General features: G+C 28.4%; 1 protein-coding gene across 1 annotated transcript; it reads left to right on the top strand.

Moving 5' to 3' along the window:
* The first annotated feature begins 19588 nt into the window (after positions 1-19588).
* LOC124836775 (jasmonoyl--L-amino acid synthetase JAR4-like) lies at positions 19589-24182 on the top strand. Its single transcript, XM_047311975.2, has 5 exons — positions 19589-19735; positions 21061-21375; positions 21456-21557; positions 21652-22463; positions 23521-24182. The coding sequence occupies exons 2-5, from the start codon at positions 21083-21085 to the stop codon at positions 24060-24062; spliced, it is 1749 nt and encodes a 582-aa protein (XP_047167931.1). The 5' UTR covers positions 19589-19735; positions 21061-21082; the 3' UTR covers positions 24063-24182.
* Positions 24183-24945: the final 763 nt, after the last annotated feature.

Consider the following 24945-nt stretch of genomic DNA (forward strand, 5'->3'; position numbering starts at 1 on the left):
GAGGTTCAACTATAAAGACCTCGATCTGAAAGAGTTTAGTATTCAGATTCAACTCGAGTTCAACCTGGATAACTTGACTAAATAGACTAGTGCACACGTTTAAGTTTCAAACTTTTAAAATTTCTTATGTTTTGTTGAGACGTTATTTGATTATATTTCAATATTAATTAATTGTTAGGGTGGCCGAATGGATTTCATAGACAAAGATATTTTTATGAGATTGTCACTATGATAAAATAATCAAATCATACTTTTTTTTCATATTTTAAAATTAGATATATAATTACGATTTTTTTTCATGAATTTTGGTTATCCATTTTTAAACTTATGCGTATTTGGTCCGTGTGATGTATTTAGGTATTTTACGTTCAAATGAAAGCTAAATTAGAAAATACAGATAAAATGGAAAAGAAATTTTTTAATGTAGCCTCTCATATTTATCTAATTAAATATTATTCACACTCGTATTATAATAATTTCAAAATAAATAATTATCACTCCTTTTTTGTTTCTGATACCACTATCCTCACTTGCAATATATTACCTAGTCTTTATTATTTTGACGTGTTTATTCTCGGAAGTTGAATTATGTTAATATTTTTATAAAAAGTCATAAAATATAGTAAAATATTTTATTTAACAGTTAAGACAATATCGTGATTACAATGGTAAGATTATTGTTTTTCTTTTATTAACTTCTAAGTATATGAGGATTAAATTGTATTAATTATTTGATAATAAATGGAATAAACAATTTTTTTTATTATCAAATTCAGTGTTTTTTCAGATAGAGTTTTCCATTCCACTATTTAATTTGATTAAGAATTTCTTGCTTTTTATAGTGATTCTTAAGAATTATCACACTAAATTATTTGCTGTGCCGACCTTTTATTCTTTTCCTTTCTAATTGTACTCTCCAACTTAAAATTTTCATTTCTCAATTATACAAATTTTAGGATTCTTCATTAATAAAATAAATTTTCCAATTTCATATTTATTCATCAAATGACTTTTAATCATAAATCAAGCTTTATGTAATTTTTTATAATGTTTTAGGTGTTTAATTTGTATGTCAAATCATGAGTTGTGTAGTGAGCCACATCTATGTTTTAGTTTATAAATAAAAGTCACATCTAAGTTTTGAAGGCTTGCCTACATACCCAACCTAATTAATCACGGGCAAAATGTCAAGTTGTATAAAATAACCAACTTGGCTAAATATATTGTTGGATACAAGTATATTTTTGATATGGGTTATTAATAGAATTCATGGTTTTAATAGTGATATATATAAAATTTAACTCGTATTCACTTTCATTATTTTCATAATAAATATTTAATCACTTATAAGGATCATATAAAAGTCTTTTACATGATAATCTTTCTCTAGATTTCACTCAAAATTCAATTTATTCTACTTGATTGACAATATTCTATTTTGAAAAATCTTCTATGAAGTCCAATAAAAACATTAACTAATTAAATATTGTATTATAAAGTTAATTAATTAGTTAGAAATCATTTTTTAAGTCAAAATCTTAATAGTTAATATTAATAATCAATTTAAAAATTAATTCATAAATTAATTATAATTTTTATTGATAATTGAAACTATTTTAGTTATTAATAATTTTTAGTTTGTAAATTAATATATAAATTTATCACTATAATTCATAATTACTTTTTGTCACTAAAATTAATCAATATTTAGGAATTTTCTTGTAGTATTAAAAAATTAAAAGGAAATCAAATTTAGAGAAATAGTCATATTTAAAAAATGAAATATATATTTTTTATTATTACAACTTTAAGTTTTTATTTTTAATTTTATAGCTTAAAATAGTAAAACATTATCCTTTTATTAATCTTAAACTCTCTTGTGCTTATAAACAAACTTTCAAACTTAAGTTAAATTTAACTTTTAAAATATTAAAAATTTAAATTTTGAACATTTCAAACTTCATACAACTTTAAAATTCCAGTTACAAACAACTTAAAAGTCTTTCTATATTACACCATAAAGTAGATTAAACATCCAAGTCAAATCTCTACTCAAACTTTAATATCTAAGAGTGCATTAATCCATGCAATAAGAACAAAGTTTCATGGCCGGTGTGTGGTAGTGATGAGTCGAAGTGTAAGACAGCCATTCAAAGTGACTCTTAGATTTTGTGGGTGAATTGACAAGACAAATTAAGAAATAATCGATGAGGATAAGGTTGTTTTTTGCTTTAGAAAGTTAAACAACAACATTTTTCATATGCCAAGGATGAACTAACTTTATGTTTGGATCACATTAACATTAAGTATGTTTCTTTCTTCACCACATGCCTTCATCATTCATCATCCAATGATATATAAATGAGAGTGAGGTGGCACTGACGGCGCCGGAATTCGTCAACTTTCCGTTCTTTTCCTTTAACTCTCTGCACTCATTCGTCCATGCTCGTAATACATGGACGGCGCAATCATTTTTGTGATTTTTTTAAAGAGAGAAAAAAAAAATTATAAAATTAGAAATAAATGTTTAGAATGGAGTATATGAGATCATTTGTATAAAATAGTTTGTATGTCAAAGTTAATTTTCTTATTTTATTATCAGTTTTCTCTCTCAAAGATTCTTTACGAAAAAAGAAAAAAGTGGTCGAAAACCTCCAACAATCATCCAAAATGAAATGAATATGCCTTTAAACTTTCTTGTTTAACAATTAAAGTCGACAATCATCTAAAATAAAAGGAAACATATGTCTTTTTACATGTTCTATAATCTAAATTAACAATAATATATTACAGATTTGAATTTATTTTGTACAACCAACATGTAAAAATAGATGGTTTATCACTTATATATTATTTTTAGTTCATACTGATAGTGTGCAGATTAATGGAATCAAGATAAACTTTTACAAACCGTAATGCTTTTATTTGTTTTTGTTTTCTGAATAATAGTAATTTTAATAAATATACTGATTTTAATATGATTAAAAAAATGCAACACATGTATTAAATACTTTTATAACAAAACCCTTGTCCTTGTTAGGCCATACAAAGGATCTAAGAAGGGCCACAAATAATGGTGCATTAGAATTGTTCCATTAGATCTTTATGGTAAAAGAAACATGGGATTGGAAAAAAATAATATTCTTAGCTATAGTAAATTGAAACTTTTCTTTGAAAATGTGCACGAGATTTTGATTTGACAGCTATTCTTCAATATTCTTTACCTTTATAACTGTCTTCCAGTATTTTTGATTCTTATTAATGATGCCCTCATGAATTCTAATGATTTTAATTAAAATTTAACACCCTAAGTGTTCGTAATATTTTAGAATATGCAAATGAAATGCACAATCAAAGTTATTAAATGGGTTAGAGTAAGATTTCATATTTATGTGGTGATAGAGAAAAAAGAAAAAAATATTCAAAATGGTTTATTAGATTGTACTGATTGTTGGAAAATATATTTTATATTTAACTCAATTTCACAAAATCGATAATTTATGTTTGATAAAATTTATATTAGTTATATTATGTAAATTGACATTATTTTTAATTAATGTGAGACTTTTTAATTAACATATTTTTATACCAAAAGATATATACATAGAATTAGACGTTAATAATGATCTAAAATAATGGTAAAATAATAGAATTAAAAAGATAATATAATTTTTCAATATAGGTTCTTATTCATGTCTCTAATACCATTTTAATAAGTAAAATTTAATAAGTAAAATTTAAGTTTAATTCAATCTTATAAAACTATTTTTTGTAAAATAAGATTTATAAATATATAGTAAGTCGAACTAATTTTTACTTTCAACAATGATAATTAATTATAAAGTTAATAAATTACTTCATTTTTACCCAATATAATGAAAACAAAATACAAAAAGACTATAATTAGTATTATGTAGAAGAAGAAAAAATCTCTTGTAAGACATGTTATTTAAAGTACTTATTGTATTTTAAGAAAAATAAATTTTTTGTTTAAATTTAATAAACTAGTGTGTTTTAAGGATACTTTAAAATACATTTTATCTTATATCTTTTTATCTACATTTAATTTCTAATAAAATATTGGTTAACTAATATTTTGAAACAATTTTTAAGAGATAACTACTCCATAACATGAAAGTATACTTAAAAATAGTAATGCATGTAAGACTCATGAAAAATATTTACCTTAATAGTAACAATTTTATTATTAGTAATAAATTTCTTTGTGAAAGGAAAATATAATTAATAAGTTTATGTAAAAATAAAATGTATTATTAAATGGTAGAAAATTGTGGTGATTTCAAGAACATGGGTTCAAACTCTTTTCTACCTTTTTGTTTTTTTTAAAAAAAAAAATTTAAAGCACACCAGGTTTGAAGGTATTATTGAGGGATCCAATATGTCAAGTGGTGATTAAAATATTAATATAATAAATAATATTAAAAAATTGTTGAATAGTAAAATTTTTGGACTATAAATAGCCATGAGAGGGGAGGCTATCCTGCACAAAGAGAGGAAGAATCAAGTGAGAAATCTTGAGAAATAGAGAAGAAAGAGTTAGAAAGAAATTTTTAGTTGCAAGAAGAGTAGATGTTCTAGAGGGTTTTCGGGAAAATAAATTCTGAGCAAGAGATTAAGTCTGGAATAGAGGTATGGAAGCTAACCTTTCTAAGATTTTATATTATGATTTAGTGTAAGACCCATGAAAAATATTTACCTTAATAGTAATAATTTTATTACCAGTAGTAATAAATTTCTTTGTGAATGGAAAATATAATAAGTTTATAAAATGTGGAAAGATTAATAAGAAATTTTGGTAGCTTAATTTGTAAGACTCATGAAAAATATTTATAATAGTAAAATTTTAGCATTTTATTAGTAATAATAATTTTAATGGATAGAAAAATGAAAATTTTGGATATAAAATTATAGTAATTTAGAAGGAGAGGTTCAAATTTTGATAACTTATTTAGAATTTTTTTAAGAAAATTGAATAGTAAAAAGTGAATAGTCAATAGTAAAAAGTGAATAGTGAATAGTAAAAAAAAAGATAAGAATTTCTTAGCATGGAAGGAATTAGAGTAAGAATTCCTTAGCATGGAAGAAATTAGGATCAGATTTAATCAAGTGGATGATTAAAATATTTTTTTAAAATAATATTAAAATAATAAATAATATTAAAAAATTAATGAATAGTAAATTTTTTTACCTATAAATAGCCATGGGAGGGAAGGGTATTCTACACCAAGAAAAGAGGAATCAAGTGAGAGCTTGAGAAATAGAGAAGAAAGAGTTAGGAAGAAATTTTTAGTTGCAAGAAGAGTAGAGGTTCTGAAGAGTTTTCGGGGAAACAAATTCAGAGCAGGAGATTAAGTCTGGAATAGAGGTAGGGGAGCTAACCTTTCTATGCTTTTATATTTTGATTTAGTATTGTTTTATTACTATTCATGTCTTGAAATTCTGTGTGAATACTGTTAATGCTTACTGTATATCTATCTATGTTGAAATTCGGTGTAAATATTATATGTTGTTGTTTTGAATCTGTAAATAAGAAATTTGTTAAAAACTAGTTGAGGAACACTTTGGCTAAGGAAAGACTTGGTACTTAAGTTGTCCATTGTGACGCACTTCTCTTTCCTAGAAGTCTACTCGATAAGTTTTTAACTTAAATCCTATTGAACAGGTTTTGTACTGTTAAATTATTGTGTAATATATCTTGTTGGAATATATTTAGTTTGTATGATTTCTGAAATGATTGGATTTTATTAGATTTGAATTTATGCATCTGAACATGATTGTGAATTATAATGATGTGATTTATGTGGAAATTATGTGAATGTATGAGATATGTTAGATTCACTGTGATAATATGATGGTATATGGTTATTCATGTCTTGGGTTAAGTTTCAAAGTGACAGTATGATTCATGAATGTAATTTCATGATCCTCAAGGAGAGGATACATGGTGGTGATGTGGGGGTGTATAGAATGATTACATGGTAGCTCAGTTTTGGGGATCATCCTAAAACTCTAGTGGTCTTTCTTCTCATGTAGAGAGGATTGAATCATGCAGGAGGTCCTAGTCTTGGGTGCTTCCATATGATCCAAGGTGAGTGATGACGGATTAACCTCGTGACTGTGGTAGGGCAGTAGTGCCCAAGTTTCATAAGGCGGTAGTGTCGGGCGGTAGTGCCCAAGTTTCATAAAGCCACCACGAGTGCAAGACCCGCCATAGCTCGATAATCATTCTAGTCCGGACGAGTCGGGTTATAAAGTAACAAGTCTTGTGATATCATTTTACCATGTGTATCAAAGTAATGGATGAGTATGTATGATGTGATTGTTGTATGATGGTATGAGTATGTATGACATAATTATTATATGAGGTTTGCATGCATGTTTCATAAATGATTGGTTGCATGTTAGCTCATCCTACTTGTTTGTGTTTGTGTTTGGGTATGTGCGATGATCATATAATTCGTTATACGAGAGCAGATGACAAGGAGGATATGTTGGAAACAGTACTTGATGGGGAAGACAATGTTGCAGCTTAGATTCGCTAGCTTTTATTAATTAGCTTTGATGAACTTTTGTACGTTTAAAGCTTTAAATTCTATAGGGAGAAACCCTAATACTCTAAGTTTTCAATTCCATGCTATTCTAAGGATGATTATAATCCTTAAATTACTCTTGACTGCTTTCATATATTAATAAATGATGACGTCTTTATTATATATGCTTTATATATATATATTTTATATATATTATATATATATATATATATATATATATATATATATATATATTTTGGGACGTCACATTTAGTATTGTTTTATTACTATTTATGTCTTGAAATTCTGTGTGAATACTGTTAATGAAAAACATATGTGCTTTGTATATCTATCTATATTGAATTTCTGTGTTAATATTATATGTTGTTGTTTTGAATCTGTAAATAAGAAATTTGTTAAAACTAGTTGAGGAACACTTTGGCTAAGGAAAGACTTGGTACTTAAGTTGTCCATTGTGACACACCTCTCTTTCTTGGAAGTCTACTCGACAAGTTTTTAACTTAAATCTTGTTGAACAGATTATGTACTATTAAATTATTGTTCAATATATCTTGTTAGAATGAAAATTTCTGATGAATTCATGTTATTGTGGTAGATATGGAATTGTGAATTATAATTGTGATGGTAGGATAGAGGAATCTTAAAAATCGGAGTTGGTACATCCCTGATCATAGAGCAGCCCTGGTCAAATCCAGTAAGTTGTGACTAGTCATATGTACTGGCGTTTATGGTGAGTTTGATTTGTCAAACATTTGATTCTTCTCCGGTGACCATTTATGGTGATATTTTAGTATTGTTAATTTATTTTGTGATATATTCATTTTGTATGATTTCTGTGATGATTGTAATTTATTATATTAAATTTGAATTTATGCATCTGAACATGATATAAGTATTATGGGGAGATTTCGTAATGGTATAATATCAGTTGAGGAATGTGAGCATGGTATGAGTCTCGCGGAGAGATTCTGTAATGCCATGGTATGTGTGTATATGTTGATGTTGAGGGTCATGAAGTTGGAGGTTATCCTGATATTCTAATAATCATCCAGTCTCAAGTAGAGAAGGATGAATTATGTGGTGAGAGGGGCAGGAGGTCCTGGTCTATGTGTCGGTTTTGGACATAGTGTTGAGGACTAATCTTGTGGATGGTATGGAGTATTTTGGAAGTGTATTTGTAAGAAGAAGTAGAAGTCATCACAAGTGCATAACCTCCCGTGACCGCTCATCAACGTATCATCCGAATAAGTGTCTATTGGGTATTGTGGAATAAGTGTGAGATTGGAATAAGTGTGAGATCACGAGAGGTTACAATTCATGAATTTATAATTACACAGATTGAATTAATAGTATTTATCACTTTATATATATTTTTAAAATGCTTAATGTAATTTCTTATCTTAGATTAGTGTTAAACACGTTGATGTCACGTATATTAATAAATAACTCACTTTTTCTGTATTTATTACTCAATTCTTGAGATAAAATATAGAAAAAAACGCTAATGCTGATCTAATGAAAAAATCACATCAAATATTTCTAATATATATATATATATATATATATATATATATATATATAAATTATATTGAGTAAAAAATAAATAATAAAAATATTAAAATTATTGTAATAAATATAAGAACGAAAAATATTATTAAACAATGTAAATTCGTAATAGATATTAAACAATATATCTTAGACAAAAAATTTAAAAAAATAATCTAAAAAATAACTGAATTTATTCACTTATAAGAATGAATTTGAGAAAAAAATCATATAATAGATATGAAGGAATTTAAAAATAAAGTTTGTATCATTACAAATAAACTTATACACTAATTTTTTTGACTGAGGAAATTATTTTCATTAGAGAAAACCACTTTTTCTTTTTCTTTTTCAGAAAATAATATTTAATCAGTCTTTTCAAAAAGATGTCTTTGTCTTCTTCATTGTCACTGTCAAACTATTTGCACTTGATCAGTCATATATGATAATCATAAGGAAATTTTAATTATGAGACACTCAAAGCACTCAAAGCACAGTTTGTATTATAACAACTTCTAATCATTATCATTCTTAATTTCAATAATCACCACTCTTGATTACTGATTGATTAACCACACCAAAAAAAGTATTCACACACTAAATATAACTTAATCATCCCTCGATTTTTGTCTTTCTTCTCAACTTTCTGCATCAAACTACCAATTAATTAACAATAACTTTAACTATGTTTCCTTAAAATAGTATTTCATTCTAATTAAATATTACATATATCTTCATATTGTAAAGTTTGCCCTCACTTTCCAAACATGATTAACCTATCAATAATTTTAAAAACTATTGAAGGCCTTTCCAGCTTTTATTTTCTTTTTTTGACCTTTTAAATATTACATAGATAACTTAAAAATTATTAATTTATCATTTACACTTGCCCTCGAATGAATGAGATATTTAATATTTATATGAATTTTTTATATTTGATTCATTCAATATTTTATTTGACATGTGTGTCTTAAATAAATAATAAGTAATTAATTCAATTGAAAGATTAATACATGTTTTTAATAATCTCACGTTATTTATAAATTAAATACCTTTTTTGTCACCAAGATAAATTATTGGTTTTGATGTTATTATTAGGTCTAGACACAGTATTAATGAGATCCGAACCTAATTATATAAAAAAAATGACATCACTTTTCACAAAAACCTTGTTATACATTGCTTTATTTAACTGTGGAACTTAAACTTCACATTTAGATTCTAAACAAAATTGTAATAAATAATATATTTAAAATCAACAGTACATTAATAGACTTTATGATTTTTAAAAGAAATATAGCAATTAAGTAGGTCTAAGCAAACTGTATATTATTACTTCGATTTTTTTAAAATAAAAAATTTTAGAGGGTCTCATCTCTTATTTAATAACTCTCTTTTTTTATAATTTTCTGTAAATGTAAATAAAACAAATAATATGTATTAGAAATGATATTTTAAAGTTGTTAAGATACTAGTTAAAGGTGCATCATGAATAAAGAAATATGTCAACTCTTTTATGTAAGATAGGGAGTTGTTACCAACTATATATTCAAGATAATCGTTTACTTTATCTTTTTAAAAAATTATCTTTTTAAAAAATAAAGGTATTGTGAAACACATTAAATAATATTTAATACATAATTAATTTTTTAATGTCTATCATGGTAATCACTGTCTGAAGCTTATATATATTCCTATCTTTGCTTGAAATAATGGTGGTACCATACAGTAGTTGAGCTACACTAGTCAAAAACATTTTTCTTTCATATTTTTTTCTTATGTCAGATAACACATTTAGCTAACTGAGACTTTCGCACTCAATATGGTTTTATCTATATAAAATATTCTTTAATATAATACATTATAAGGGGGTTTATAAATTATCTTTAATACAATTCACTCTCGTCATTATCAAATTCATGAGAAACAGATTTAACTTAAAAGTACGTTTAAATTTCATAAATAGTAATAATAATTTATAAAAACATTTCTTATTAATAATATCAATTGTATTAATGATTTGAAAGTACGTTCTTATGTAATTATGTGTAACTAATCTAATATATTTCAAAAAAGTTATGAATAATCACCGTCATCAAGATTCTATATTACTTATTGTTTTTATATATAGAATATGTGGTCTAAATTTGTGGTGAGTCGTCAAAATTTAAAAATTATTCTAAAATTCAAGTTATGAGTCTAATATTCGCTTAAACTACTCAAAGAATACTTGTAAAAGATATTTCGATATGAAAATTAATTTAACATTGACTATTAAAAAATAATGATACACTAAATGCATATCACTAACCTCCTTTTCTTAAACTTATATTTAAAAGTTTTAAAATTAATTTTTAATTAATACTAGACTAATCACAATCCAATTAATTATAAATAATTATATTCTACTTTTAAGTTGATTAGCATTAAGGTTAATTATATTAATTGGTTTGCTTCTTGACCGATCTTGTTGATAATTAATTGAATAATCTAAGTAAAACTTTAAGTGTATGATCTCTAACTAACTATATAGTCATACGGTACACCAACCTATTGTATATTTTAAATCAGTTTTGAATGAAAGCATCGATTATTTCACAGTGCCAATAAATTAATGATCAACGATAACAACACGGAATTTTAAAATTTAAGTTGAAGCAACTCATTCCCACTAATTACTTCATTGTACTTTAATTTGTCAACTAATTATACTTTCCGCCATTTCACTCTGTACGAGGTTTTGACATTTATATTATTAAACAAAAGTTAATATTTTCAATTTTATGAAAAGTATTACATAATTTTCTTATATAATTAATCTTTCATTTTCCTAATCAAATACTCATTTACTCTTACCACACAATTCAAATGAACGACACTTTAATGATAGTCATGAAAAAAATAAATACTAATTGAGCATTAATTTTACAAAACTAAAACAAATTAAGAACATTTTTTTCTAAAACCTAATAAAAATACAAACATGTCTTGCTTATAGGTTTGTAACATTGTTGAAGGACAATTAAGAAGAACACAAGGAACCCAATGTGAAGGAAAAAAATAATTAACCCTTTGTCTGCTTTGAACTTGGCTCATACTATGATAAAAAATAACCTACAACTATGACAACCTAGGGGTGTTTATAACTGTAGTGCCTATGTTATTAGCATTTTTTTAATTAACAAGGAGATTAATTTCTCAAGAGGGTTTCACAGACATTGAATAAAATAATAGATAAATATTTCTGTATAAATATTAAATAATTGGAGTCACTCACCACTTGTACTAAGAAGTTGTCTTTTCCTACGTTGTTGGTAACTTATATTATTTTTTTTACAAAGAAGATAACCTCAATTGTTGTGATAATCTGAATGAAGATCTTAGTGATTGTGTTTTATTCTTCAACTTTTCTTTGTATCGAAATGAACAAAATCACATGGGCAAGGCATAAAAATGGTCGACATTAGGCACCTGCTAAGCACTTGTCTTTAATTAGTCTCTTTCTTAATATGAATCTATGGCTAACTAATTAATTACTATGGTTTAATTTAATGGTGCTTGTGAATCTCTTAGCACGTGGCATTAATTATTGATTATTCATTAAGCAACCCCATTCCAATTAATGGTTTTTCTCTTACCAAATAAATGTCTTCTTCATGAAAAGGGAAAGGTTTTTGGAAAAAAGAAAATTATTGTCGACACTGAAGTTAAATTTTAGTCTTGAAAGAGTCATCGACAATGTTGGGTGATTTTTATCTGTTTATAAAAGTTAATTAATTGGAGTGTTTCACTTACGCAAGGGGTGATTAATAAAAGTTTTTGTTTAATTGTTTTACACTATAATAAGGATTCAATATCATTTTAGTTTCAATATTTGTTAAAATTATTTAATGTGTTTTTTTAAGTTTTTTACAGAATATAATTTCATATTTGGTAAAAGAGTCTATTTGATTTTTTTAATTAATATTAATATCATCTAGAAAATGACATCATGAAAAGTGTAACTGACATGTGACGATGAAGATTGGCATTATGTTATATATACATAAATTTTATTAATGACACAACTTCATTAATGAGATTTGTCATTTACAACCACATTCTAAATAACGTGATAGTAAAGAGACAATGGCACATTAAATAACTCAGTTAAATCAATAATGTGTCATTTATATTGCTACATTTTCGTTCTTTAAACAATATTAAAAATATCACAATGACATTTTTTAATAAATATGTTAACTAAATGGAATAAAACAAAATAAAATTAAGGAACCAAGTTGAATAATTCCAACAAATACTATAACCCATCAGAAGTGATATTAAACCTTATAATCAATACAATTTAATTATTATATATTGATAATTTTTTTATATTATTATTGAGTATTAATATAATAGAACATCCCAGAAATATAACACACAACTATATACAGGTGTTAACATTTAATAATATGATAGAACAATTATTACAATATTAAAATCAAACTTACAGTTATTAACCATAAATTTTTTTTAACTTTACAAGAGCTTCCTATACTACTATCGAACGTTCATTATATAACAGAACGGTTATATTTACAGAACAAAATAGTGAACGGTTGTTTCACCAAAACTATCTATATTATATGACCGAACGATCATCTCCTATTCAGCAGGAGTCTCACCGTCCAGCTCCTGTTCCAACGTAAGCTCTTCCCCTTCTGCTCACACCCAACAAGGATGATCATTGCAACAGAAAACCGAACGGCAACATGGATAAAAACATAAAATAAGGGTAAGCTACTATAATTCAATTAAACATGCATTCGTACATGAAATAAAACTACAAATCATTACAGACCGAACGCTATAACATACAAGAGCCAACGTAGATATCACACATAACTTGAATATCATAATTCACGTACGACTAACACTTGACATGACCATCCGGATTGTATGAATACGTAGCTTGAGACCGTTCGTGCACTCGGGTGGTGGAGTAACTGGAAAACCATCAGCTGCCACCCGAGGTTAGTTCGTTATAACTCACCCAAGAACCTATGGGCTAGGACCTCCCGCCATTCTCACACAATGACTTACCCATCTCTACTTGAGAACTGGTAATCATCAGAATATCAGGATGAACTCCGTGAATTTCACTATCCGTATTCATACTTTACCACAACATTATCCTTACACTGAGACATTCCTCCCCGTAATTCTCTTCCACATTACTTGAAATATAAACTTTTACTTGAATACCAATAATACTTCCCATACATAATAGATCATTGCGGTAATAAACAACCAGCACCAAGCCATAACATCAGCATTGAAAGATCAAACAACATTTCACATAAGAAGATCGAACTCTCAAATAACACCACCCTTAGTTACCAACGAATGGAAAGGATCTAAACAACAGACGAATATAACCGAACGTTTATTTAATAGATATGACTTTGACATGAGCCGAACACAGCTTAAGAATAGAACATTCTAATTAAACTATATAACTGAACGTTTATTTAATAGATATGACTTTGACATGAGCCGAACACAACTTAAGAATAGAACACTCTAATTAAACCAAATACTTAATATAAGACTGAACCATATTTAACTATCCTCAATACTCGAACAAACGGTATTTCAATATCCTCAAAGTAATAACGAACGATATTCTACTATACTCAAAACAAGAACGAACGTTATTTCACTATCTGACAAAATCGAACGCTTAGAGCTTATATCGAACACTTATAACTACTAATCCTTGGTGTAAGACCGAACGGTATTTTACTTATTTTACAAAACCGAACGCCTAGAGCTTCTACCGAACACTTATAATTACTCCTACAAACTATTCATCAAACCTAGTACTTTTAAGGAAACCGAACGTTAAGACATTGTAGCTAAAATACCCATAAACTTGTATCTGATCATAAACGAACGTAATTTAAGCCTAGTCTAAGTACGAAGTCTACTAATAATAATATATGAGCTATCACAAACTAAAATACCTAATCCAATAAGACTGATTATAAAGGTATATAACCATCAACACGTGATATATTAATCACTTCCTAAAAACGAACGATTATACCCTGGTAAGGCTAAAATGCTAACTCTATTGATAACTTATTCCCTGACCATAATCGAACGGTTGGGACCGAACACCCAACTATTCTACATAATTTTGCAGAATCCTTATAGACTTATACAGAACCACCCAAAACCCAGAAACATGCATTTCATACACTCATATACAAATCATCAATCAATTCATTCCATACATACACAAAACCATCACATGCATAATTAAATTTAATAGCTTCCCTTACCTCTTAATAGACTGATCGCTCACAAGACAAAATTTGTACCAAGACCAAACACTCAACCTCCCAGATTCACTGTTTGAGGAAAACAAACCACCCAAAAGACTAGAAACGTGATCAGAACCTTAGAAGAAGAAGAAGATAAACACATGCAACAGAAACTTGGTTTGCATGTGCCCCAAACTAGACTTTATTAGAATCAGGAAGACCTACCAGTTCAAACCACTAAACGATCGGTTGAAAGGAGGATCCTTGCCACTAGCAACCTTACATACACTCTGATGGATGATCAGATGGAAGAAAACGTGAGATTTAATGGAGGAAAAGATGATAATTTTAGAGAGAAGTTAGAGAGAAGGAGGAGAAACCAGCTTTTGAAATTTTAGCTTATATATTCCCTTAGAAAACCGATCGTCCACTCTCATGCAGCCACCTGTCTTCTACTTCCTGAGGCTCGTTCCCCTCTTGCAGACACACGTTTCCCATTAAGATGGGAAATTTAATAAGCTCTTACTACTTTCATTTCTCATAAGAATAAAAACAACTCTTACACGTTGTATTTGAAAATTAACTGTTATATGGTTTTTCATAATCCGTTTTTAATTCTAATATTTATTTTTTAAATCTTGAACTTTTTAAATGAGTATATTGATAAAACAAAAAAGAATAAATTTATTTTTTAAAAGAAAGAAAAGGGAAGTTCCATATGAATATAAAAACAATATAAAGTTAACTTTTTCAAACATGATATGAATTATTCAATTGTTCAATTGAAAAAGTTCAACAACATGAGTTTCATATTAATTATTTAGAAATAATATAGAAAAACGTCTTCAAATATTCAATTAGTCAAAATGATGAATTAGAAGAATTTATTTAATATAAAATACATATCAAATATAACTTCAAAACTAAAACATCAAAAGAGATTTTTATATTATATTTTTATTATACTAGTAACAAATGACTAAATATATAAATATATAAATTTATTATTATGTACATGTACATTTACATAACCCTAGATTATGATCATATTATATCTGTGATATACTTATTAATCTTGTTTGAAAAATTGAAACACAAAAATCGAAAAAAGAGGAAGTAATGGAACATCTAGCAGAGTGTGATGTAGATTACTAGGTAACACTAAATTTTTGTAAGTTATCACCATTTTAAAGGGACAAAACTTGCTATAACTATTATTAAAGCATATGTAACGAAGTTTTATAAATTAAGAAAGAAAGTTTAAGTTAAATAGAAAATGAATACATTTTATTGTTTAAAAGTTATAAATATTACATATACTATAAATAAATTTATTTATTATTTATACAAAATATTAATTTTGTATCTTTAAAATGTTAATTCTTTAATTTTTCTCTAAATAAATAATTTTTTACTTTTTATTTGTTACATTTATCGAGAGAAAGTTTATTGAAGAGAAATTACATCAATAAGACCTGAATCCAATCACATAAGAGATTGAAGTTATTCTCAACCAAAAATTTTAAGTTAATGATTAGTGAATCTTTATTTATTATATGATGCTTAATTTTTTTTTATTCACTTAAACTTATAATTTAGATTCTTAAAGTTATATGTTTGGTTTGTAAAAGAAATCTCTCGTAAGTAAAGTTAAAATTGACGTAATTTTTTTAAATATTTAAAAAAATTAAGTTGTAGAGCATAAGAAAAAAGTGGGAAAAACTAACTTGAATATTAATACTTTAACTCAAGTAAAAGAGAAAAACTGCAACAATTATTCTTCTTTTAGATATTTAATTGTTCAAACTACAAATGACCATTTAAGTTAAATAATGTTTAATTGATTAAACGAACTAGATAAAAGTTATTGACTCGATGTTTAAAATCGATCAGTTATTTTATGCATTTTATTGATTTAGTTCGTTTATTTTATGTTATTTTTTATATTTGATTTGTTCTGACCTAGTTTTAATATAAGATGTTTTATGATGTAATCATATATATTAAAAAAATATGTATAGAAACTATTCAAATAATTATATTTTATGAAACTTTCATTTTATTTTGAAGATAATATATTCAAAGAATGATATAAATATTATAAAAATAAATTTATATATTTTTAAATGTATATGGATGCAAGCCCAACACTACCATGCGCACTCAGTTCATCAATTCAATCAAACTCTCTTTCTATCCCTCACAGATTCATCGTGTGTGTGCAAATTGTCGTCCTAAAAAACGACTTTAATTTATTAGGCTTAATTTCTTTTTTATTTTTATTACAAGATAAATTAATATGCTTTTCAAGTAAAATTAATATGTTGATTTCTAATGATATGAAAGTGAGTTAGATGCATGATTAAGGTGCATGTAATATAATTTGATTAAAATAAAATGTATCATACTTTTTTATAAACTATTAATTTGCATGTGTTGTTTTCAACTGCAATATTAATATGATACAGAGGAGTAATGATCTTTTAAGTAAAAGTGATGAATTAAAATTGAGTAGAAAAAAATAATTTATTTATTAAAGTATATATATATTCATTATGTTCATAGACTTCTTTGGTAAAATAATGTCAATTTCTAAGACAGGTAGTTTGAGAAAAGTTTGTATCAAAATAAAAATAAGAATAATAATACTTTAATAATAATTTTCTGACAATATTTTAATATATATTTTTGATCTAAAATTACTCTATAATCAATAATAATAATTATAAATAATAATATGAATAATCACATAATACGTCAAACATCGTTATTTCAAAAAATTTATTTTCATTAAAATAAAAAAATATTTTAGATACTCTAGAAGTTTCTCTTTAAGTAGATAAAAAAAATGAATTCTTTGTCACAAAAGAAAATAAGTTATTTAAGAGATTTGTTATGGATGATTTATAAATAATAATTGCAACATAATAAAGTATTATTGAAAAGTAATTAAGAAATTTATTATAAATTAATTTATGTGGTGAAACTTTAAACTTCTGATATTAAGCAACAGCGATGAGTTATTTAAGATATTTGTTCTGAATGATTTATAAAAACTAATTCCAACATAATAAAGTGTTATTGAAAAGTAATTAAAAAACTTGTTATAAATTAATAAAATTAATTAATGTGGTAAACTTTAAACTTCTGATATTAAACAACAGAGAAAATACTTTAATAGAAATATATCTTATATATATTTCTCCCATAACTTCAACATATAAATGATAAAAAAAAATAAATTAATATAACTTATGTAACCTCTTAAAATATATTAATATTTAATTGATAAAAATAATATATTATGTATTATGAATTCTAATAATTAAAATTAAAACTATTTAAATAATTTTTTATTTTTCATTTAAATTAAAAATAAAAATTATTAAAAAAAATTGTATTTGAAGTTTATAATACATAAGAATATTTTTGTTAATTAAATTTTAATATAATTTAAGAGATTATATATATATATATATATATATATATATATATATATATATATATATATATATATATATATATATGTATATATATATATATATGGGGTTGCTAACGCGTACGTCTGTTTTTCAGTTGGTACATTTTAACAATGTGTACCGAGTTTTAGTAGACAAAAATAAATTCCAAACCTTTACTCATCTCTCTCATTCCTCTCAACCATTTCTCTTTCATCTTTCTCACTCCAATCTTTTCTCTGTCATCCCTCTCCAAGTGGAAAAATCAGAAACACCCTACTGTAGCTCCAATTGAAAAAATCAGAAACACTTGCCCTTAAACAATCTTACAAAAAAATGATTTTATAATGAATTTTGATCTTATAATATTTGTCTTATCTAATTTTATCTAATTTTCACAAGCATAAAGGAATTGGTAATTGACCTGGAAAAAATCAAAAATACTTGTTGTTAAACAATTTCTTACAAAAAATGATTTTATAATGAATTTTTATTTTATAATTTTTGTCTTATCTAATTTTATCTAATTTTCACAAGCATAATGACATCAAAGGAATTGGTAATTGGCCTGGAAAAAATCAGAAACACTCATGGTTAAACAATTTCTTACAAAAAATGACTTTATAATGAGTTTTTATTTTATAATTTTTGTCGTATATAATTTTATCTAATTTTCACAAGCATAATGACATCCGAAAGAATTGGTAATTGGCCTAGAGGTTTTTTTAGAGATGATGATTCAACATATGCAGATGATGAAATTAGAGAGATTAATGAAGATGGTGAAATTGAAGAGATCTTGAATGAACCTTTACCTAAAGGTGAATATGTCAATGACTCAGCTCTTTACAAAGGTAAATTGTTTAAAGGCAAGTGTTTCTGATTTTTTCAATTTGGGCTACAGTAGGATGATAGAGAAAAGGTTGGAGTGAGAGAGATGAAAGAGAAAGGATTAAGAGGAATGAGAGAGGTGAGTAAGGGTTTGGAGGTTTCTTTTTTTAAGTTTTGAGAATGAAAAATATTAAAATACTCTTAACCTTAAAACTTAGAATCCATGATACATATGGGTATTTTTGTCTACTAAAATCTGTACCCACTGAAAAACAAGCATACGCGTCTTAACAAACCCTATATATATTATTTAATTAACAATCTTATTTATACCAACATCATTTTTATTTTCATTTTATTTTACCCATTTCATTAATGAACCTCCAATTCTCATTTAATGTGTTTTTAATGCGTCTTAACAAAAACTTGTAAACAAAAGTGTGAAAATTTAAAAACAATTTCGTCACACATTGCTTAAGAAACTAACAAGAAATTGAGATGCAGAGAAACAAGTTTCACATAATGTTTTAGAGTACTGTTATACCTTAATCAATGCACACTGTCTTGAAAATATTGAATAGCAACATCAAGAAAAATTAGGCAGAAAGAAAGAGTATTAATGGAAAACAATAATCAGATTATCTGAAACATAATTGAAATTTCATCAGAGGAAGAAAATGATCTTTCTGACAAGGACTAATGAGGAAATGTAGGCAACTGCATTACTAGAAAGAAGTTGAATTGTTTGAGTGATGAATAGATAAACAGATAGATAGTGTGACCGACTGAGTTGTAATTCCGTCCAGAATCTGTGGGCAAATTGGTGGACTGCAAAAATGTCATTTTGCAAATCAAAAACTGAATTTGATGCTGCCTATAAATTGCAAACCCCGAGGTGAATCCTGACCTCAGCACAACACTCTCAAACTCAACTCAACTCACACCATAACATTACCTCTTCAATACATAAACAAATATACATTGCTACTTCTCTCACACACCACCGAGATTCTCCTAGGTAGAGATATTCATATTCTTTTTCTACTATTTTTTTTTGTCTCCAATCCTATCTGTACTGTAACCTTTTAAACAGTTTCTTTCGCTGAAACTCTTTTTCAAATTCTTGGCCATAGACCTATTATCATCCTATGCATCGTTTAATCATTTTTTAAGGAGAATTTTTGAGTTTAGCTCTGATGTTACTTCTTTCTTCCATTGGCTTCTGGGTTGTCTAACAAGACAGGGTTGTGGAGTCCCAGAAAACCAGATGAAATTTTCTCTGTTTTTTTTATTTGGAACCGAACATGACATGTTATTGTTGACTTTTGTGTTATTTTTATCATAACGTCTTTTGTATTCATTAAAATATTGCACTTGTGATTGGTGAGCTTTATGATGAGATACGATATGCTTCAGTTCTGGTTTCCCAGTCGTGTCTTCTGGTTCAATCTCTCTATCCCAATTCAGGCAGTTTCTCTTTCTCTGCAAAGGGTATTTCAAAAATTAATCTTTACGGAACCCCACTTTTTGTTTCGTCCTTTTACCCTTCCAGGACTACTTTTTGGTTCCCTTTGACTTTTTTCTTTTTACCTTTCTTTTTTGGTTGTTTCTATGCGTGGTAATGGTAAGTGGTAACTTAAAATTACATCCTTTATTGAATTTTCTTCCTTGGTTCTCGATGTTTATGGGACTTGTTTCTCTGCTTCACACGAACTTAGTATTTGATGGCTGAAGATTTTTCAATTTTCGTATTGATGCTTGGAATAGATCTTCTTTGGAATAGTGTAGTTGACTTGAACATAGAAGGCAAAGCCAAAGATCGACGTTCATAAAGTTCTCTCTGATATCTGTTCCTGGCTTTGTTGTTTCGTTTTCGGGGTTCATCGCTTGCCAATTTGGTTGTTTTCTTTCATTTTCTACATCGTTGTCCACTGTTTTAACGTTTCCCTTTGTTTTGGCCTTTCTAATGGTTCAGAGCATCATTTGAAAGCGCATTTGTCCTGTTTCTGGCATTTATTTTTCGGAATTTATTGATCTGGGTCCTATTGCCACCGAAACAAGGATTGAAGATCACAGCACCAGAAAAATGCCAATTATTATATTAAGTCAAATAAGTATAAAACCTCAATTAAACGGTGTAGTTTGGCTTTATTCATATTTCTCTTCTGTTATGCAGTAAGATAACCTTATTCTTGCTGTTTGGTTTTGTCAGAATTGTTTCTTTATGTGAATCAATTATCCCCGTACCTCCTTTTTTCTTAGCTCTTCAAGACTAACATTTATGGGGTTACCAGAGATAAGACCGAGTCACAACTCAATTCTTTTGTTCTTCTTCTGTAATAGCTGCAGCTGAAGCTCTGTGAAGATGTTGGAGAAAGTGGAAGAGTTTAACATGGAGAGAGTGATAGAGGAATTTGAGAGGGTGACAAAGGATGCTGGGAGGATTCAAAAGGAAACACTGAAAAAGATTTTGGAAGATAACGCTTCTGCTGAGTACTTACTGAATTTGGGTCTGAATGGGAGGACTGACCCTGAGAGTTTCAAGGCCTTCGTTCCAATGGTCACTCACAAGGACTTGGAGCCTTATATCAATAGAATACTCGATGGGGATACCTCTTCTGTTCTCACTGGCAAACCCATCACAGCCATGTCTTTGAGGTTAGACTTACTTTGTTTCATATAAGTAGTTGAATTTGCAGTTCAGATCCTGAAAAGGGGGAAATTTTCTATTCTTGCAGTTCTGGCACTACTCAGGGAAAGCCAAAGTTTGTACCATGGAATGATGAACTGTTTGACACCACATTGCAGATATATCACACCTCTTTTGCCTTCAGAAACAGGTTTTCAATTTCATCTCTTGTTTATCGTTTTCCTCGATGATTTTCATTTTTCCTTCTTGTTGGATTTAGAAACCGACACAATTCCATGATGTAGGGAATTTCCCATGAACAATGGCAAAGCTTTGGGCTTTGTCTACAGCAGCAAGCAGTTCAAGACCGAAGGGGGTGTGCTAGCAGGAACTGCCACAACCAATGTGTTTCGCAGTCCAGGGTTCAGGACTGCAATGAAGTCCATTCAGTCCCCATTTTGCAGCCCTGAAGAAGTTATATTTGGTCCTGATTTTCACCAATCACTGTACTGCCACCTCTTGTGTGGGCTAATATTCAGGGAGGAAGTTCATATGGTGTCTTCCACCTTTGCACACAGCATTGTGAGTGCTTTTAGGACCTTTGAGCAAGTGTGGGAGGAGCTTTGTGTTGACATCAAAGAAGGGGTGCTGAACAGCAAGGTCACAGTCCCATCTGTTAGGACAGCAATGTCTAAGTTGCTGAAACCTGACCCTGAGCTGGCCAACTTGATCCACAATAAGTGCATGGGACTGAGCAACTGGTATGGCCTAATACCAGAGCTTTTCCCCAATGTTAAGTATGTTTATGGCATCATGACTGGGTCAATGGAACCTTATTTGAAGAAGTTGAGGCATTATGCTGGAGAGTTGCCTTTGTTGACTTCTGACTATGGATCTTCTGAAGGGTGGATAGCAACCAATGTGAAACCAAGAGTGCCACCTGAATTGGCCACATACACTGTTCTTCCTCAAATTGGCTACTTTGAATTCATCCCTCTGAGAGAGCTGGCAGAAACTAATGGAGATGGCAGTTTCCTTTGTATGGATCCTAAGCCTGTGGGGCTCACTGATGTGAAGGTTGGCGAGGAGTACGAGATAGTCATCACCAATCCAGCAGGTATTCAAACTCATCTCTTGCTGTTTTTTTCTATTCCAATTAATGAATCAAGACCAAGAATCAATCATCGTGACCCTTCCTCAAACCATCTCTTTCTTCTGTCATAATTGGAAATTTTCATACTGTCATAATGTTTGCAGAAACTCATTCTTTATTTCACAGATTACTGTTTTTTAATTCTAATATTTTTGGAGGGAGAAGGGTTAAGAGGTTCTCTTTCTTTTTATGCTTCTTGATATGACCTACATGGGACCAACTTTAAGAAAAAGAATTCCTAGTGATTTCCAAAGTAACATAGTACATACCTAATCACATTAATATTTGTACCATTCGGAGACAGGTCCATTCTTAGTTGCTGGCATCTAATTTTGGATTTAGGCTATGTGTGGTTGTGTCTCTTCCTAAACACTCATTGAATAGAAAAATAGGAAAACGGTTTTAAATTAATTTCATTATAAGTTAAACTGTTTATATATAATTTTATAATGTTACTGTATGTAACTTCTTTAAATTTAGTTTATGAAAAAATCAATTTCATATTTCTTTTCTTCTAAAAGTTCATCCAAACATATCTTTACTTGCTTTTGTTTCGTGCTTCTGACAGTACCTTGACTTACCTGCATGTCCTTTGTTTTTCATATTTACATGCATTCCGTAACACAGGCTATGCTGTCACAACAATACAACAGTACAACCAAGCTTTTTCCTACTATATAGAATTCACAGCATAGATCAAAGAACCCTACAACTTTTATTTCCTATTCAATTCATGTTTTTCCTCAATTTTCCTCTTCCTGTATTAATTGATCTGTACAATTGTGTATGCATCATACATACAGATTTTGAAAGATATCTTACCCTACTCTAACAGATAAAATTGGACATACAATAAACACAATGCACAGTAGCACACTGCAGATAGAGAGAGTACTGATAGATATTATACATATAGCTAAATTTTAAGATTCTTCCTGGTATTTGTATATATGTATATATCTATATGTATATGTATATGTATATACTGATCATCAATGTTATAACTTGGCCTGATTTGCAGGCTTGTACAGGTACCGACTTGGAGATGTGGTGAAAGTTATGGGGTTCCATAACTCAGCTCCAGAAGTGAAGTTTGTTAGGCGCAGCAATCTTCTGCTTAACATCAACATTGACAAGAACACAGAGAAAGATTTGCAGATAGCTGTGGAATCAGCATCACAGTTGTTGGCAGAGGAGAAATTAGAAGTTATAGATTACACAAGCCACATAGATTTGTCCAAAGAGCCAGGACATTATGTGATATTCTGGGAAATCAGTGGAGAAGCAAGTGAAGAAGTGCTTGGTGGATGCTGCAACTGCATGGACAAGGCTTTCGTTGATGCTGGCTACACCAGTTCTCGCAAAGTCAACTGCATTGGTGCCCTTGAACTCCGACTTGTGAGGAGAGGAACATTCCAGAAGATTCTCGAGCATTACGTGGCACTTGGATCTGCTGCAAATCAGTTCAAGACACCAAGATACGTAGGCCCTACAAACACCAGAGTGTTGCAAATATTGAATGAAAATGTTGTCAAGAGCTATCTCAGTACTGCATTCAACTGAATAATGATAATTATAATAATGATAATAATAATAGCAATAAATTCTGATAATAATATTTAGCAGTGATAGCTATCTATATAGTTTCCTTTCTCACATGAATAAAAGTTTACCTTATTTCTACTTTTCTTCCCATGCTCAATTCTTTATGTCCTGCCTGACACAGTCCAGGCACACCTCTGCCATCTTTATCACCTCTCTTGCACCTTCTCTACAATATAATAACTACTGGTTGACCATAATGGATAGAAATCCACATGTTTGGTTGGAACCAAAATCCGAAGTGTGCTGCTAACTTTTAATAATGTTGGATAAAAAGACCACAGTTGTCGGGAATAAAGGTGAGAGATCATATGAATATGCACCCTACGAGCAAAACACAGTCCAAAAACAATGTTAGCGTATTAAAATGGCATTGGATAAACTCATAATGTTATAAACTACACACAAAGTACTTCTAAAATGGTTTATTGTATAAAAATATCACTCACACACCAAAATTGTTAATGACATAGGATGTTTGGACACTTTAACATGCTTCCCATTATAAGTCCCCACTGTTGCATGTTGGATTGTGATCTTCCAAAAATCCTATAGGAGAGCTATGTTACAGTTTTGAGATACTGGTGAATGATTATCTCCTGAGAATATGCTTGTTATTGAATGTGTATGGCTAACATAAAGGGAATTCAAAAGGGAGTTTTTTAATGTGCAAATGCGCTTTCCAACTCTTATATCTAAACCAAAAGATTGGAGGAGAAATAGTGGAGGGTCAAAAGTTGGTTTCTGAGAGAAAGTGTGGAATATTTTTCTCACCAATTTGGTGGGATTTAACTGTCACTTAACACTAATCAGCATCCTTAATTAAGAGAAAGGACAAACGAGG

This window comes from Vigna umbellata, chromosome 11, assembly GCF_029865625.1.
Source record: "Vigna umbellata cultivar VRB3 chromosome 11, Vumbellata_1.0, whole genome shotgun sequence".
In the NCBI taxonomy this organism is placed as follows: domain Eukaryota; kingdom Viridiplantae; phylum Streptophyta; class Magnoliopsida; order Fabales; family Fabaceae; genus Vigna; species Vigna umbellata.

Bases quoted from the DNA above. Each gene is read 5' to 3' on its own strand.
- LOC124836775 (XM_047311975.2), top strand. From the start codon at position 21,083: ATGTTGGAGAAAGTGGAAGAGTTTAACATGGAGAGAGTGATAGAGGAA. The intron at 21,376-21,455 runs GTTAGACTTACT...CTATTCTTGCAG, and splicing joins ATCACAGCCATGTCTTTGAG to TTCTGGCACTACTCAGGGAA. The intron at 22,464-23,520 runs GTATTCAAACTC...CCTGATTTGCAG, and splicing joins AGTCATCACCAATCCAGCAG to GCTTGTACAGGTACCGACTT.